Source organism: Sinocyclocheilus grahami, unplaced genomic scaffold, assembly GCF_001515645.1.
Source record: "Sinocyclocheilus grahami isolate Dianchi unplaced genomic scaffold, SAMN03320097.WGS_v1.1 scaffold153.1, whole genome shotgun sequence".
Taxonomy (NCBI): domain Eukaryota; kingdom Metazoa; phylum Chordata; class Actinopteri; order Cypriniformes; family Cyprinidae; genus Sinocyclocheilus; species Sinocyclocheilus grahami.
The window spans coordinates 1302535-1315997 of record NW_015505332.1 but is presented as its reverse complement, the minus strand read 5'-3'; the positions used below and the strand labels follow the sequence as shown (position 1 = coordinate 1315997).

At 35.9% G+C, this 13463-nt stretch overlaps 1 protein-coding gene across 1 annotated transcript in view; it reads left to right on the top strand.

Annotated features, from left to right (window-relative positions):
• Window positions 1-1422: 1422 nt before the first annotated feature.
• LOC107592510 (neural cell adhesion molecule 1-like) overlaps window positions 1423-13463 on the top strand; it is a 14723-nt gene continuing 2682 nt past the window's right edge. The window contains exons 1-12 of the mRNA XM_016282043.1: window positions 1423-1518; window positions 2772-2843; window positions 3668-3865; window positions 3984-4121; window positions 5670-5813; window positions 5907-5970; window positions 6264-6323; window positions 7060-7214; window positions 8069-8202; window positions 8438-8555; window positions 8677-8844; window positions 8928-9047. Of these exons, the coding sequence (XP_016137529.1) occupies window positions 1455-1518; window positions 2772-2843; window positions 3668-3865; window positions 3984-4121; window positions 5670-5813; window positions 5907-5970; window positions 6264-6323; window positions 7060-7214; window positions 8069-8202; window positions 8438-8555; window positions 8677-8844; window positions 8928-9047 (1435 nt within the window). The 5' untranslated portion in view covers window positions 1423-1454. The remainder of the gene's footprint in view (window positions 1519-2771; window positions 2844-3667; window positions 3866-3983; window positions 4122-5669; window positions 5814-5906; window positions 5971-6263; window positions 6324-7059; window positions 7215-8068; window positions 8203-8437; window positions 8556-8676; window positions 8845-8927; window positions 9048-13463) is intronic.

Sequence of the window (13463 nt, the reverse complement as noted above, 5' to 3'; positions counted from 1 at the left end):
AACAACAAGCATAAGGGAGAGCAGCAGATCAGTGCAAGAATTTCAAGTATTAGGGGGGACAGTTTGGCAATTTTTAATTATTGTGCCTCTGCTTGCTAATGTTGGTACACGTGCCATTGCCGACCCCTAGTAATGGTATGCAAAGTCCCTTTATTATATATATATATATATGAAGAGTTAATTTGCAAAAACCGATAACTCCATTTTTATTTTATTTTTTATTGCGCATTCCAAGTAGCCTAATATCAATCAAACTGCAGTTGGTTTGTTTTGATTAAGTAATAATAACTTAAACAAATACAGGTAATTTACAAAATTAAAGTTAATTGAAAGTATGTTTTTTTTTTACATATTAAACGTTTGTTTTATAGCAAAAGCAGATAACACTCTAACAGTCGTTTTTTGGCAAAAGCAGATAACTCCACGTTTCATGTTTTAGAGTTTTAAAAAAAACACTTCTTTGTAATCTCCTCAGATGACAATGTAGATGCCTGACAAACGTTGTTGTTGTTGTGATCATAAACTGTATGGATGCGATTCCACGCAATACACAGAGCTTTTCCCTCACCATTGTAACGCGCTGCTTTTGCAAGCTTCCGTGAAAACATTTCAGCTTTTATTTTCCTTTTTCGCCCTGAAGAAGATATCACAGGTTCAAGAAACTCCTCTCAGCTAGCACGTCTGTTCAAAGTGAAAGTAGCCTTGTCACCTGACCTGAATACAGCGCGCTGATTCGCTAAAATGGATTTATCGGCTTCTGAGTAAAAACAACAAGGGCGCTTGTCGGCTTCTGCAGTAAAACGTGACCTCGCGATGCCTTGAAAGTGGACAAAACCGTCTTTTTTGCCTAAACGTGTTTAGGGTTCAGATCGCGCTATATGTGGAGTATAATGCACGGCAATCAGCTCTTTTTTTGAAAGTGGCGTTTATCGGTTTTTGCAAATGAACTCTTCATATATATACACACACACATATATATATATATATATATATATATATTATAGTTATTATAATAGTCTTTGGTATCCACCTTATTTTTCAATGCAGATAAATACTGATTTTTTTGTGAATTAATTAATAAACAATTATTTATTCCCTTTTTCTTTTATTCAGTGATGTGTAGGCTATGTACATGCGTTTCTTTATCTTCCACATGTTTTTAATCATCTTCAGTAAAATGCAAGATCGTGAGATAAAAATATCGTCCTCCATCAAGTGTCAGGGGACGGCAGGGCTCGTTTCATCCGGTGCGCAGGAGGGGTATGGGAGGGCCGCTGGCGTCTGGGCGGCGGAGCGCGTCTCCGCATCCCTGCGCTTCGTCATCTGAATGAAGCATCGGGAGTTTTGGGGTCAGATCCTGCAGATAACCAGGTTCCTGTCTGTCTCTGTCATAGCATATAAAATCACGGGGAACACGTTGCCTGTTAGACTCTTGGAGAGGTGCTCTGGAAGAGATGACTGCAAGCATGATGATGCTCAGGCTGTGTGGACTCCTTCTTATATGCTCCACTGTAATAGGTAAGCAGGGCTTTACTTTCCTAATATTTGACTGTAATTGAATTTCTCTGTTAGGCTACTTGTTGACTTATTACTTTTATATGCTGTGGTGTCCAAAAGTGTGAGACCAAATGGTTTATTATCAAAATAAAATGTTCAGTAAAGTAGCCTAAATTTTTAATTTAAAGTTTTCACTCATATTGCTTTGCTTACAATGTCATTTGTATCGACATTTTTATGTTAGTTTATATCAGACAAATATGCACATTTTCAGAAATTTGTATATAGCCACCACATACAGTATATGCAATGTTATTCGGAAATATGGGATTTATTATACAATTTACATTTTAAACAAAGCTAATTTTATTATTACAATTTAATATAAAGTTTTCACTCATATTTCTGTGCTGACAATATCATTTGTGATGAAAATTTGGTATTACATCCTAAATTAGCATTTTCAGACATTTGCATGTAAATAGTCAAATATATGCACAATATTATAGGGTTTTAGGATTTGTTAATCTATAATTTTGATCTCAAATGTTCATATATGTTCCTATTTGTTGTTGTTATCTGCTTTTTATTTTTCTCTTTGTATTACTAAATTTATTGATTGGTTTGTTTAGTTACCTATTTTTAACTAATGCTTTTTTCTCTTGCTTTGAAAATTGACATGGCATAGAGGATGACTCAATCTACATTTGAAACATAATTATTTCAACAATTACGGATCAAAATGCATATATATATATATTATGAAGGAGAATGTTTCCCTTTCAAAAGAAAACCGTGTTGCTCTGTTCTTTGTAGCTGGATGTCTTTGATCGCTTATACAGGAAGAAATATTGCTTTGCAAGCGAAGCCAGTCATTTCCAATGTCCATTTACTCTTTTCCTCATCTGTAAGCCAATATTAGTAGCAGAGCTATTTGTGGTAGTGATGCAATAAAATAATCCTGTGGCATAAAAAAAAATCTGAATTAAAGCTGCACTTGATTAAACCACAAATAAATTTAGAAAATAAATAAAAGGTTCCTTATTAAAATATGGTTTCATGAAGAACCTTTAATATCTATGGAACCTCTGCATTGCAGAAAAGGTTCTTTATAGATTTTAAAGTCTTGTTGTTGTTCTTTACGCAACTGAAATAAATCACCCGAAATGTTCTTTGGGGAAACCAGAATTTTTGGAATCCTTTGGAATTTTTTATTTTTAAGAGTATAGAGCTCATTTGTTAATAATTTGGTTATGTGTTTTCTTTCATGTTAGATGCTAAATTAGACATCATCAGTAGTGACCAAGATGTGCGGGTGGGAAGCGACACTCTGCTCTTGTGCAAAGGTTGGTGTGTTTAGTACTAAGAATTGACTAATTGACACAAATAATGACCCCAAATTATATCTGTACTTAATGCTGTTGCATTAGCTGCAAAATATTAGACTAAGTGGAAATAAATGATGCTATTTTGGGAACAAATCAGAGCTCAGTGTGACTTTTTCTGACTGTATGAGTTCTCCTCAAGTGTCAGCAATACATTTTGCTTTCATTTTGACGTATCTGTCATTTGAAACCTAACAAACATGTTTTTGTGAAGTAGTTTGTTTGAAAAGCTTGTGGCTTGGCTTGTGCTTCTTTAAAATAAATGGCACTTGGTTTGATGTTTTGTTACATTTTTTGTCCAAATACTTTTGGAGGCCTTTGAATATCATACAACAGTCTGTACCAGTCAAAACATTTTTAATATCGCTGATGTAATGTTACTGTCATAAAATAACCAAGAAGGTGTTGTTTTTGATGTTAATCTGTGAAATATTCAAATATTACATATGAAATAAATATAAAGTATTACAATAAATATGAAATATTACAATATGAATTGTAATATTATCTGTATATTGTCATCATTACAGGCACAAGTTATTGCTGCCTACCACATTTGTTGTGTCTGCTTAACTGAATAAATAACTAACCATAACTTGTATTATATTATAGCTAATTAATGCCATATGGACATTCATACACTCATCACTGGTGGATAACAGAATACTTCCTAAATGTAACATTGAAATAAGTTGTTTTTGGAAAGACGTTTTGAAACTTATGTATTGTGAAATGTGACATACAAATAAATTATTTTCTTTTCTATGTTCTGTTGCGTGGTTCAGCTGATTCAGAGGGAGAAATTAGTTGGTTGAAAGGTGGAGAAGACATTGATGAAGATCGCTATGTAGTCGAGAAAATTGATGAAACCTCGAGTAAACTGATCTTGAAGAACTTTGAATTAGATGACGCTGGAATCTATACCTGCGTGTTTGAAAATGACCATGGCACAAAGAAGATGAACTACCAGATCTATGTCTACCGTAGGTTCTCTTCTTCTGGTTCTTGTTCCTAAAGACTCATAATGTTCCTGAGCACATTTACTTGTGGATTCACAAAATTTGTGAATGATTCTCATGTGAAATTTTGTCCAACAATCAGAAACACCGGACTTTGGCAACACACCGGTGTACCATGAATTTCTGGTGAACCAGACAGCGACCATTCCTTGCGTGGTGTCTGGGAAGCCTGCGGTGGATATCCTCTGGTTTCGGAACAATCGCATCGTGAATGATGACGGTAGGGGGGATGGCCATGCTGCAGGTTCTTCTGCTCTTTTATGTGGTATGGGTGTCTCCTCACCTTCGTAGCTATCATTGATGCCTGTAGATGGCAGAATGGCAGGATGGCGATGGTGGACGATCCAGCGATGGGGTGGGAGGGGCCTGTGCATTCATTTTCTGACCGATTTGCAAACAAATCGACAGATGTTTCCCGCTAGAAGTTGGGAAACATCTGTGAACAGTTTGTTTTAATGTTTTTTCTTCCTGTCTGACGGTGAGGCCAAAAGAAACAGCTCCAAAACATCAAGCCCTGCCCCATTTCAAGTAAACGCCACCATTGACAACCTTAATGGGACAGTTCACCCCAAAATGAAAAGTCTATTATTATTTACTCACATTTCTCCTTTTGTGTTCCACAGGGTTTGGAATTATATGAGGGCTCTTTGGAAAAACGTGTGGCAACATTTCTACGTAGTGATATTATGTTGGTCCTTACATGTCTCACAGCACTTTCGGTGTGAAATGTCCAGTGATTGTCGCTAAATTCCAGCCCGAAACAGATGAGCGTGAATGTGGCAGCGATTTATTACATTCAGTGTTTACATATCGCAAACACTTTGAAATGTCTAATGAGTCTGAGATGCGTTCGCTAACATGTTTCATTCTGTTCCTTTTTGCAAATTTCACAACACTTTCAAAGTGAGATGCCCAATGCAGCTAAAAGCATGTTTGGTTTTTATCCAAAACAGGTCGAGTTAAAAAAATTAAATGCCTGGTGAATGGCGCTAAAAGATTAATGCTCTATTTTAAAAAAACCTACACTCTTAAAATAAAGGTGCTTCATGATGCCATAGAAGAACCTTTTTGTCTAAATGGTTCCATAAAGAACCTTTAACATCTGAAGAACCTTTCTGTTTCACAAAAGGTTCTTTGTGGTGAAATAAGGTTCTTCAGATTACAAAAAGGTAAGAAAGAGATGGTTCTTTAAATAACCTTTGACTGAATGGTTCTTTGTGGAACCAAAAATGGTTCATCTATGGCATCGCTTGAAGAACCTTTTGAAGCACCTTTATTTTTAAGAGTGTACTACCTACAATTAGCTATTAACAAACACAAACGTGAGTTTAAATCACTCTTTTTTTATGCCATTTTAACTTGCGTCTTTGAGCTCTTTTATAGAGTGTTGAGTTGTATTTAACAGGACTTGTAACTGAGCACTCCACATCACAAGTTCAGTGCTGTACCAGGTGAGCTACTGAGCAAGTTTACAATGTCAGACAAGCGTATGGAGATGCAAACGTACTGTGCAAGGACTCGTAAAAAAAAAAAACTGGAATCATAATTTCTGTGAGAAGTAATAAAAGCTGTTGGAGTTTTTGGAGAGACATGTTTTTCCCAGTGAGCCTATTTTGCTAAATAATGAAACAGTTTTTGGTTTTGGGGTGAACTGGACTTTTAAGAGTGTGCGTGTGGGCTTTTAAAGGCTTCGTCTCATGAATCTAAAGTAATAGTATTGCATCTTTGACATTCCTCATGCTCTACCTTCCCTCTTCTCTTTGTACAGGACGAGGTCATCTCAGAATCCTGCCAGATAAGTCTCTGCAGATTCTGAGAATTCAGCAGGAAGACAGTGGAACCTATACTTGTGAAGGCAGGATCAAGGGACGCCCCATAATAAGGGAGCTCCAGATCTCTGTTGTTGTTAATGGTGAGGACATAGAGGAATTAATCATGTTTGTTCTTAATGTGGTCAGGCTGGATATATCCTCTTAATATCTGCTTTACACATCCCATTCTCCAGAGCCGCCGACTGCCCTGATTCACCAGGAAAGAAAAAGTGTTTTTGCCGGACCCAACAGCACTGTGTCTATAGCCTGCCTGGTCAATGGAGTACCCCAGATATTTCATGGATACTGTGTGTATATCAGTAGAAAATGCTGTAATATTTCCTACATGCTTACCTATAATCCTTAGTCTCAGTCTTTTTATATTTGTGAATCTGCTTTTGAAGTCAAAAGTTCTAGTTCTTACATGTTACATGCAAATAATCCATCCTGACTACTTCTATCGCTCCATTTTAAAACCTAGTGAGCTACCTACATAGGCAGCACGCCCTGATTCACCAGGAAAGAAAAAGTGTTTTTGCCGGACCCAACAGCACTGTGTCTATAGCCTGCCTGGTCAATGGAGTACCCCATCCAGATATTTCATGGATACTGTGTGTATATCAGTAGAAAATGCTGTAATATTTCCTACATGCTTACCTATAATCCTTAGTCTCAGTCTTTTTATATTTGTGAATCTGCTTTTGAAGTCAAAAGTTCTAGTTCTTACATGTTACATGCAAATAATCCATCCTGACTACTTCTATCGCTCCATTTTAAAACCTAGTGAGCTACCTACATAGGCAGCATAATAGGTATAAACCGACAAGCTGCTGCATTTTTAGAGACCTTCTTTAGGCTGATTTCTAAAGCAAGGCAAGTTTATGTACAGTATATAGCACATTTCATACACAATGGCAGTTCAAAATGCTTTACATAAAAGTGATGCATAAGAAATAAAAATAACCATAAATAAATAAGAAATGAAAATGGGAAAACTTGATTTAAAATGTATTTAAAACAAATTATAAATCGATTATAAATACTGAAAAAATTGTTCAATCAAGTAATAAAATTACTTTCACCCATAAGCATTTTTGTGCTTATGGTGTTATTTTAGAAGCATTCAAAATCAGTTGTAGACAGCAAGGCAGCTCAGTAATGTTTGGAACAGAGCCTATATGGCATGTGTTTACACATATTCTTTAGTCTTAGAGTCCATCTTGTCATTTGTATATTTGGAGTTTCCTTTTGTCTCTTAGTTGTTAGTTTTCCTACCATGAGTATATTTGTGTTGTCTTAATGAACAATAGTGGCAAACAGACTGTGTTTCTGCATCTTTCCCCTCAGCCCTTCCACCTCTGACCAGTCCCGTCACAAATACAACTCTGATAAAAGTGAGCTCACCATCTCTGCAGTGACCAGGAGTGATTTTGGAGATTATGTCTGCATGGCTACCAATAAGATCGGGGAAAACACCGCCACATTTATTCTGGATGTCTCAGGTAAAACAAGACTCTCTTAGAAAACCTAAAATGAAGTGATGTGTTTATACTTTCTGAAAGTGCAGAGGCATTGAATGTGGCAGTTGGTCTGCATTCATTTGTTTTTAGTCAATATACAGTTACAAACTTTAACATGATATCAAAATTGACCCCATTTACCTTCTTAATTAATGTTTACTATCCTAATGAAAGTCTTTATGGCCAGTAAGTTTTGGCAGTTGGCAGTAAAAAGCTACTAAATGGATTATTTGGCTGTGAACACCCATTTTTCATGATCCTATCAATCAATTCCTGAAGAATAAAATCAAGACAAGCAAGCATATTCTTTCTGAATATCCTGTTTCACTGCTTAAGTCAAATGAGTTGTGAAACGTGTGTCATGCTGACTGTAAACTGCAGTGAATTTGTGTTTACGGCTCAACTTGTTTATTTTCTCCTCTACTTTATTTCCCTTTCTTGGCAATTTTGTTTAGCCAATGATTTATTCCAAGAAAACCTTTTACTACAGACACAAACACAGATATGGGGAATTTGGTGCCATGCAAGCATCAAATTGACACTCTCCAATAGGCCAGATGGCCCAGACCCAAACAAAACACATTTTGACCATTTTGTAAGATATAAAAATAGATATTTAATGAATATATTTCCATAGTTGTTATATATTTATGGTTCATTGTATATATTTGATATTTATTATTTAACTATGGAAGATAGGTAGTTTTTTTTTATTGGAATCGACATAAGAAATTGTCTTTCTTCATGCCTAAAATGTTCTAAAATAATTGCCATTTCAGTCATGCATATACATAATTTAATTTGATTAAATTTTTGTCTTATTGATCATTATTCAGAGCGTCCAACTGTAGTTTTGGATCAACCCAAGCTGGTGGTTATTCCAGGAGAAACTGGATCTGTGATCTGCAATGCCACAGGACATCCAACACCAACCATACAGTGGGTCAGGAAAACTAACAAAGAAAAAAGGGTGAGAAACATACAGTATACATTTTTGTTTGCAATTACAAAACGTTTTGGAAATATGTTTAAGTTAATAAAATCTTGCACGGATTAAGGGAAATATCATTATAATTGATGGTGGTGGCGACTAGGAGGGATTCTATTTCTACAGGAAGTTTGACCCACGTACTCTTCTCTTCAGTATGAATGACTTTTTCCTGTCTCTTATTGTCTTTCCTTTTTGCACGAACATGTGTGGGCAGACGAATGTGGAGGATTCTGAGCTGATTCTTGAAAATGTAATGCCCTCTGATGGCGGCTTGTACTCCTGCATAGCCAGCAATACGGCAGGAACAACCACTGAGGACTTCCAGCTGATAAGTAAGGCTCTTGTAGTGGCTTCAGTAGTAGTTAACTAACTTTGATTTGTTGATGTCTTTAATTTCTGCATAAACTTTCAATATTGCTTCCCATTAAAAATTATATTCCTCTCTCTCAAAAGCCTGGCCTGGGACACCCGCTAAATTCAGTGTGGCTCCGGGGCCCTCATCTTCTGTCCTCATCCAGAGTGCCTCAGTGCAAGATGGAGGGTCCTCTATTACCCAGTACATCCTTCAGTGGAAGAAACCGTCTGAAGACACCTGGAGTCAAAGCATTGTCAAGCCCACAAGTAAATAAGTCACTCAGAAAAGTGAAGTTTGTTTTGATGGTTTTGTACATTCAAATGTGTGATGAAAACGCTTACATTTGTAGATCCCCTGGTGATCACGGGCCTTGAGCCGTACACAGAGTACTTCATTCGTTTTGCAGCCAAAAATTCTAATTTCCAGGGGAACTTCTCCACAGAACACAAGATCTTCACACAGTCCCAACGTGAGTATCAGCAAAGTTCTCTACTGTCTGTTCACTTCATCTGCTTCATATCCACCATTTTTGATGTTGATAATATTATTATTATATTGTTTTAACTTTTTATGCCATTGGCAGGCCACATGGAATCTGCACCCAATTTAGCATGCAGCTTTCTTGATTTTTATCTTAAATAAATTGAGAGGCTACATGCATTATTTGTACTTTCTAAAAAAAAAAAAGAATTTGTCACACCATTTGGACCATTAGGACCATACGATATCTGTATCTACATATGTATCTGTCTGCAGATTCAGTTTTGGAGTGGCCATTGGTTTATAGGCCCAACTATTATTTTTAGTGCCGTCAAACGATTAATCGAGATTAATCGCATCCAAAATAAAAGTTATTGTTTACATAATATATGTGTATACTGTGTATATTTATTATGTATATATAAATACAAACACATACATGTATATATTTAAGAAAATTTTTATGTTTATATATTAAATATATTTATATAAAATATAAGAATATAAATATATATACATGTAAATATTTTCAAAATATATACTTGTGTATGTGTGTGTGTATTTATATACATAATAAATATACACAGTACACATAGTATGTAAACAAAATCTTTTATTTTGGATGCGATTAATCGCGATTAATCATTTGACATTTATGACATTAATCATTTGACATTATTTTTCAATAGTGAAATACATTTTATTAAGACAATTTTATTACAGTTGATACCATGTTATGTATCAATGCCTGTTTGCTCATCACATTTGTTCATGATTTGCTTCTGCTGCCCATTCTTCCTCTAATTGCCACCTGCTTGATGATGACCATTCTCCATGCATTACGACCTGCTCCTGGTCCCGGGGCCCATCCATTGCCTTATTCTGATCTTCCTTTGTAGATGGTAAATCAAAATTTTAAATGCATACATCTCCAGTTGATAGGCTAAAACACAAGCCTAATTGTTTACTGTGATATAGATGTGTGAAAATGAGTTTACCTGCATGCTTTCAATGCTGGAGAAAGCGAGAACAGAGAAAATTGCTACTTCAGGTTTCCTTCAGCATGAAATCAATGTTGGTCTGCTGCTCTCGCACATCTATACTATAGTTAATAATTTTGGAGCTTATCCACTGGATTGTCAATTACTTAAAGGGTTAGTTCACCCAAAAATGAAAATTAGCCCATGAATGACTCACCCTCAAATCATCCTAGGTGTATATGACTTTCTTCTTTCAGACGAATCCAGTCGGAGTTATATTAAAAATGGTCTTTGATCTTTCAAGCTGTTTAATGCCACTCAGCGGGTGTTGCATGCATCCGTCCAAAAGCAGTTACATGAAATGCGCCCATCCATAAAATAAAGTGACTCACACAGCTCCGGGGGGGTGAACAAAGGCCTTCTGTAGCAAATCGATGCGTTTTTGTAAGAAAAATATCCATATTCAAAACATAATAATCACTTTAATGTAGCTTGCGCTCACTGTTGTACACTGGAAGAAGTTACGAGCGGATGACGTATAAGGTCAGCTTTGCGCATGTGCCGCTCAGAAGTGACGCATGCAGAAGCACAGGGGAGAGATCAAAACAAAACAACGGTCAAGAATTAGAAGTACAAAACGAGGATTTGTAAAGAAGAATGTCGGAGGATTTCGATATAAGCCAAGAGGAGACTGGTTTTCCTTTGCTAAAGTAAGGAAACTTTGCATCCTTTGCTCCTGTTGACAAACATTGGTTTTCACGAGACTCACTGGCGCATGCGCAGCGCTGACCTCATAGGTCATTCCCCCGGAACTGCTTCCAGTGTACAACAGTGAGCGCAAGCTAGATTAAAGTGATTATTACGTTTTGAATATGGATATTTTTCTTTAAAAAAAATGCATCGATTCACTACAGAAGGCCTTTGTTCACCCCCCGGAGCCGTGTGAGACACTTTTTTTTTATGGATGGGCGCATTTTATTTAACTGCTTTCGGACAGATGCATGCAACACCCGCTGAGTGATATTAAACAGCTTGAAAGATCAAAGACCATTTTTAATATAACTCCGACTGGATTCGTCTGAAAGAAGTAAGTCATATACTAATAGTCATAGGCTAATTTTCATTTTTGGGTGAACTAACGTATGATGCTGACAATTTAACTTTAATATAATACAGAGGCCAACAGTGAAACATCAAATATAGCATTCTTAGATTAATTAGGGTTGGGTGATAAAAATTTACAATCATTTTAATGTGCTTTTTATTTGGCCAATGACTAGTTTTGTAAGAAATCACACACTTTTTACTTTCACACATCTCTTCCTTGTGTTCATTTAATAAATTAGTATAGAAAACATGCATTTTAACTGTACCTTTACTGTATTTTAGTTTTTGCGTTAAAATGTTAAATTATTTTAGAAATTAGCTGTTTAAGAGCAAATTAAATATCAATATTTAGACTACCATTCAAAATGTTGTGGTCAGTAGGATTTTGTGTGTATGTTCTTTTGAACTTGAATCCTTTTGAAAAAAAAAACAGAAAACATTTGTATTACAGTTTCCACAAAGATATTAAGCAGCTCAACTGTTTTAAACATTGAATCAGCAAATTCAAATGATTTCTGAAGGATCGCGTGACACTGAAGACTGGAGTAATAATGTTGAAAATTCAGCTTTGGCATCACAAGTAAAAACATTAATATATGTTAAAATATATTCAAATAGAAAACGGTTACTTCAAATTTTAATAATATTTCACTGTTTTTATTGTAGGCCTATTTTTGATCAAATTAAAATAATAAAAATGAAAATTGTACCAACCCCAAACTTTTGAATGATATTGTACAACAAATATCATCAAAATAAAATAAATAAATAAATATAAAATAAAATAATACATTTATTAATACCAATATCACCCAGCCCAAAGATCAACCTGTTACACTGTTTCTTTGTTCCTTGTGCGGCATTGAACAATGTAGCCAATCACAGACATATCTGTTGATCTCTCCAACCCAGTGGCCAATCAGAAATGTTAGAGTTTTCAGAATTCACTCACCGTTGAAAGTGCCGGAGTTTTGCACACTTGTGATTCATCTCATAAGTGCAGACGTGATGTAGCCTAAATAAGAGATTCATTGTGTAGTTTAGAGAGCTTCATTGATTATAACGGAACTTTGTGAGGTCGCAATGAACTAAGATGAGTGATGCTTTTAGTGATAAAAATGGGAGTGCGCTTTGCCTGCTTTCTAGGCTGTAATCCATTCCGAATTAGTATGAAACTTTCGTTTTTCGTACACATACATGCTGCAACGTTTTGGGAATTACATCAGCATATTTATGCTGGATTCATTCTAGAAATACGTCTCAGGTTACTTATGTAACCATGGTTCCCTGAGTAGTGAATGAGACACTGCGTCCTCTAGGGGTCGCTATGGGGAACGCCTTGTCATGACCCGTGTCTGAAGCATACATTGAAAAAACACCATCAACACGTTGGCCGGCGAGAGCCATGATATCACTACCGGTGCGACTATAGTATAAATAGGCACCGGGAGAACACATCATCCACTTCTTTGTCTGAAGCTTGCGTCCGAAGCATGGCAAGAAACCTAGAGGATGCAGTGTCTCGTTCCCTACTCAGGGAACCATGGTTACATAAGTAACCCGAGACGTTCCCTTTCATGGGAACTTCGAACTGAGTCCTCTAGGGGTCGCTATGGGGAACAGTATACCCACTTTTCATATCCCATTTGGATTCATAAACTTAAATCACTGAACCCAAATGGTATGAATGAGGAATTAGATCTTTGTCTTTCTTTAATGAACTATGGTTGATCGTATTCATTTTTAATATTCTATATAATAAATTGAGTATTTACAGTGTGAAAAACAATGATAGTTTATGACGATGTATTTCTGATGTTCTTAATTATTGAATTTTCCATTGTTATACAATTTAAAGTTAATTGGTGGAGTAGATATTGATGATTGATAGGATAAACTATAAGTTTGTATAATAGTGATATATACAGTATGTGGTCCTGGGTAACTATTGTTTTAGTCACGGGTATATTGTGAGGTGTACTAGTGGATGTGACGTGTTGTGTTGGATATATATACTGTATATATGTAAATTGTCCAGGGTTTAAGTGGAAATGATTTAATGATTGTGGTAATTGAACATTGGCTAATGAATGATGACGTCAATATAATTTGTGATTTTAAAAGTGGGTGGAGGGATTGAATTGCTTTACACGCTGAGGAAGGCTTTGAGCCGAAACGTTTGTGTCTTTTCCCATCAGTAATGAATGTAAAATAAAAGAAAAAAGAAGATTGTTCTCGTGAGTGCGGATCATAATTTCCTATACTAAGTAACTCAACAGATTGACGCACCAAAATAAAAAGATCAAGTAATGCAAGAG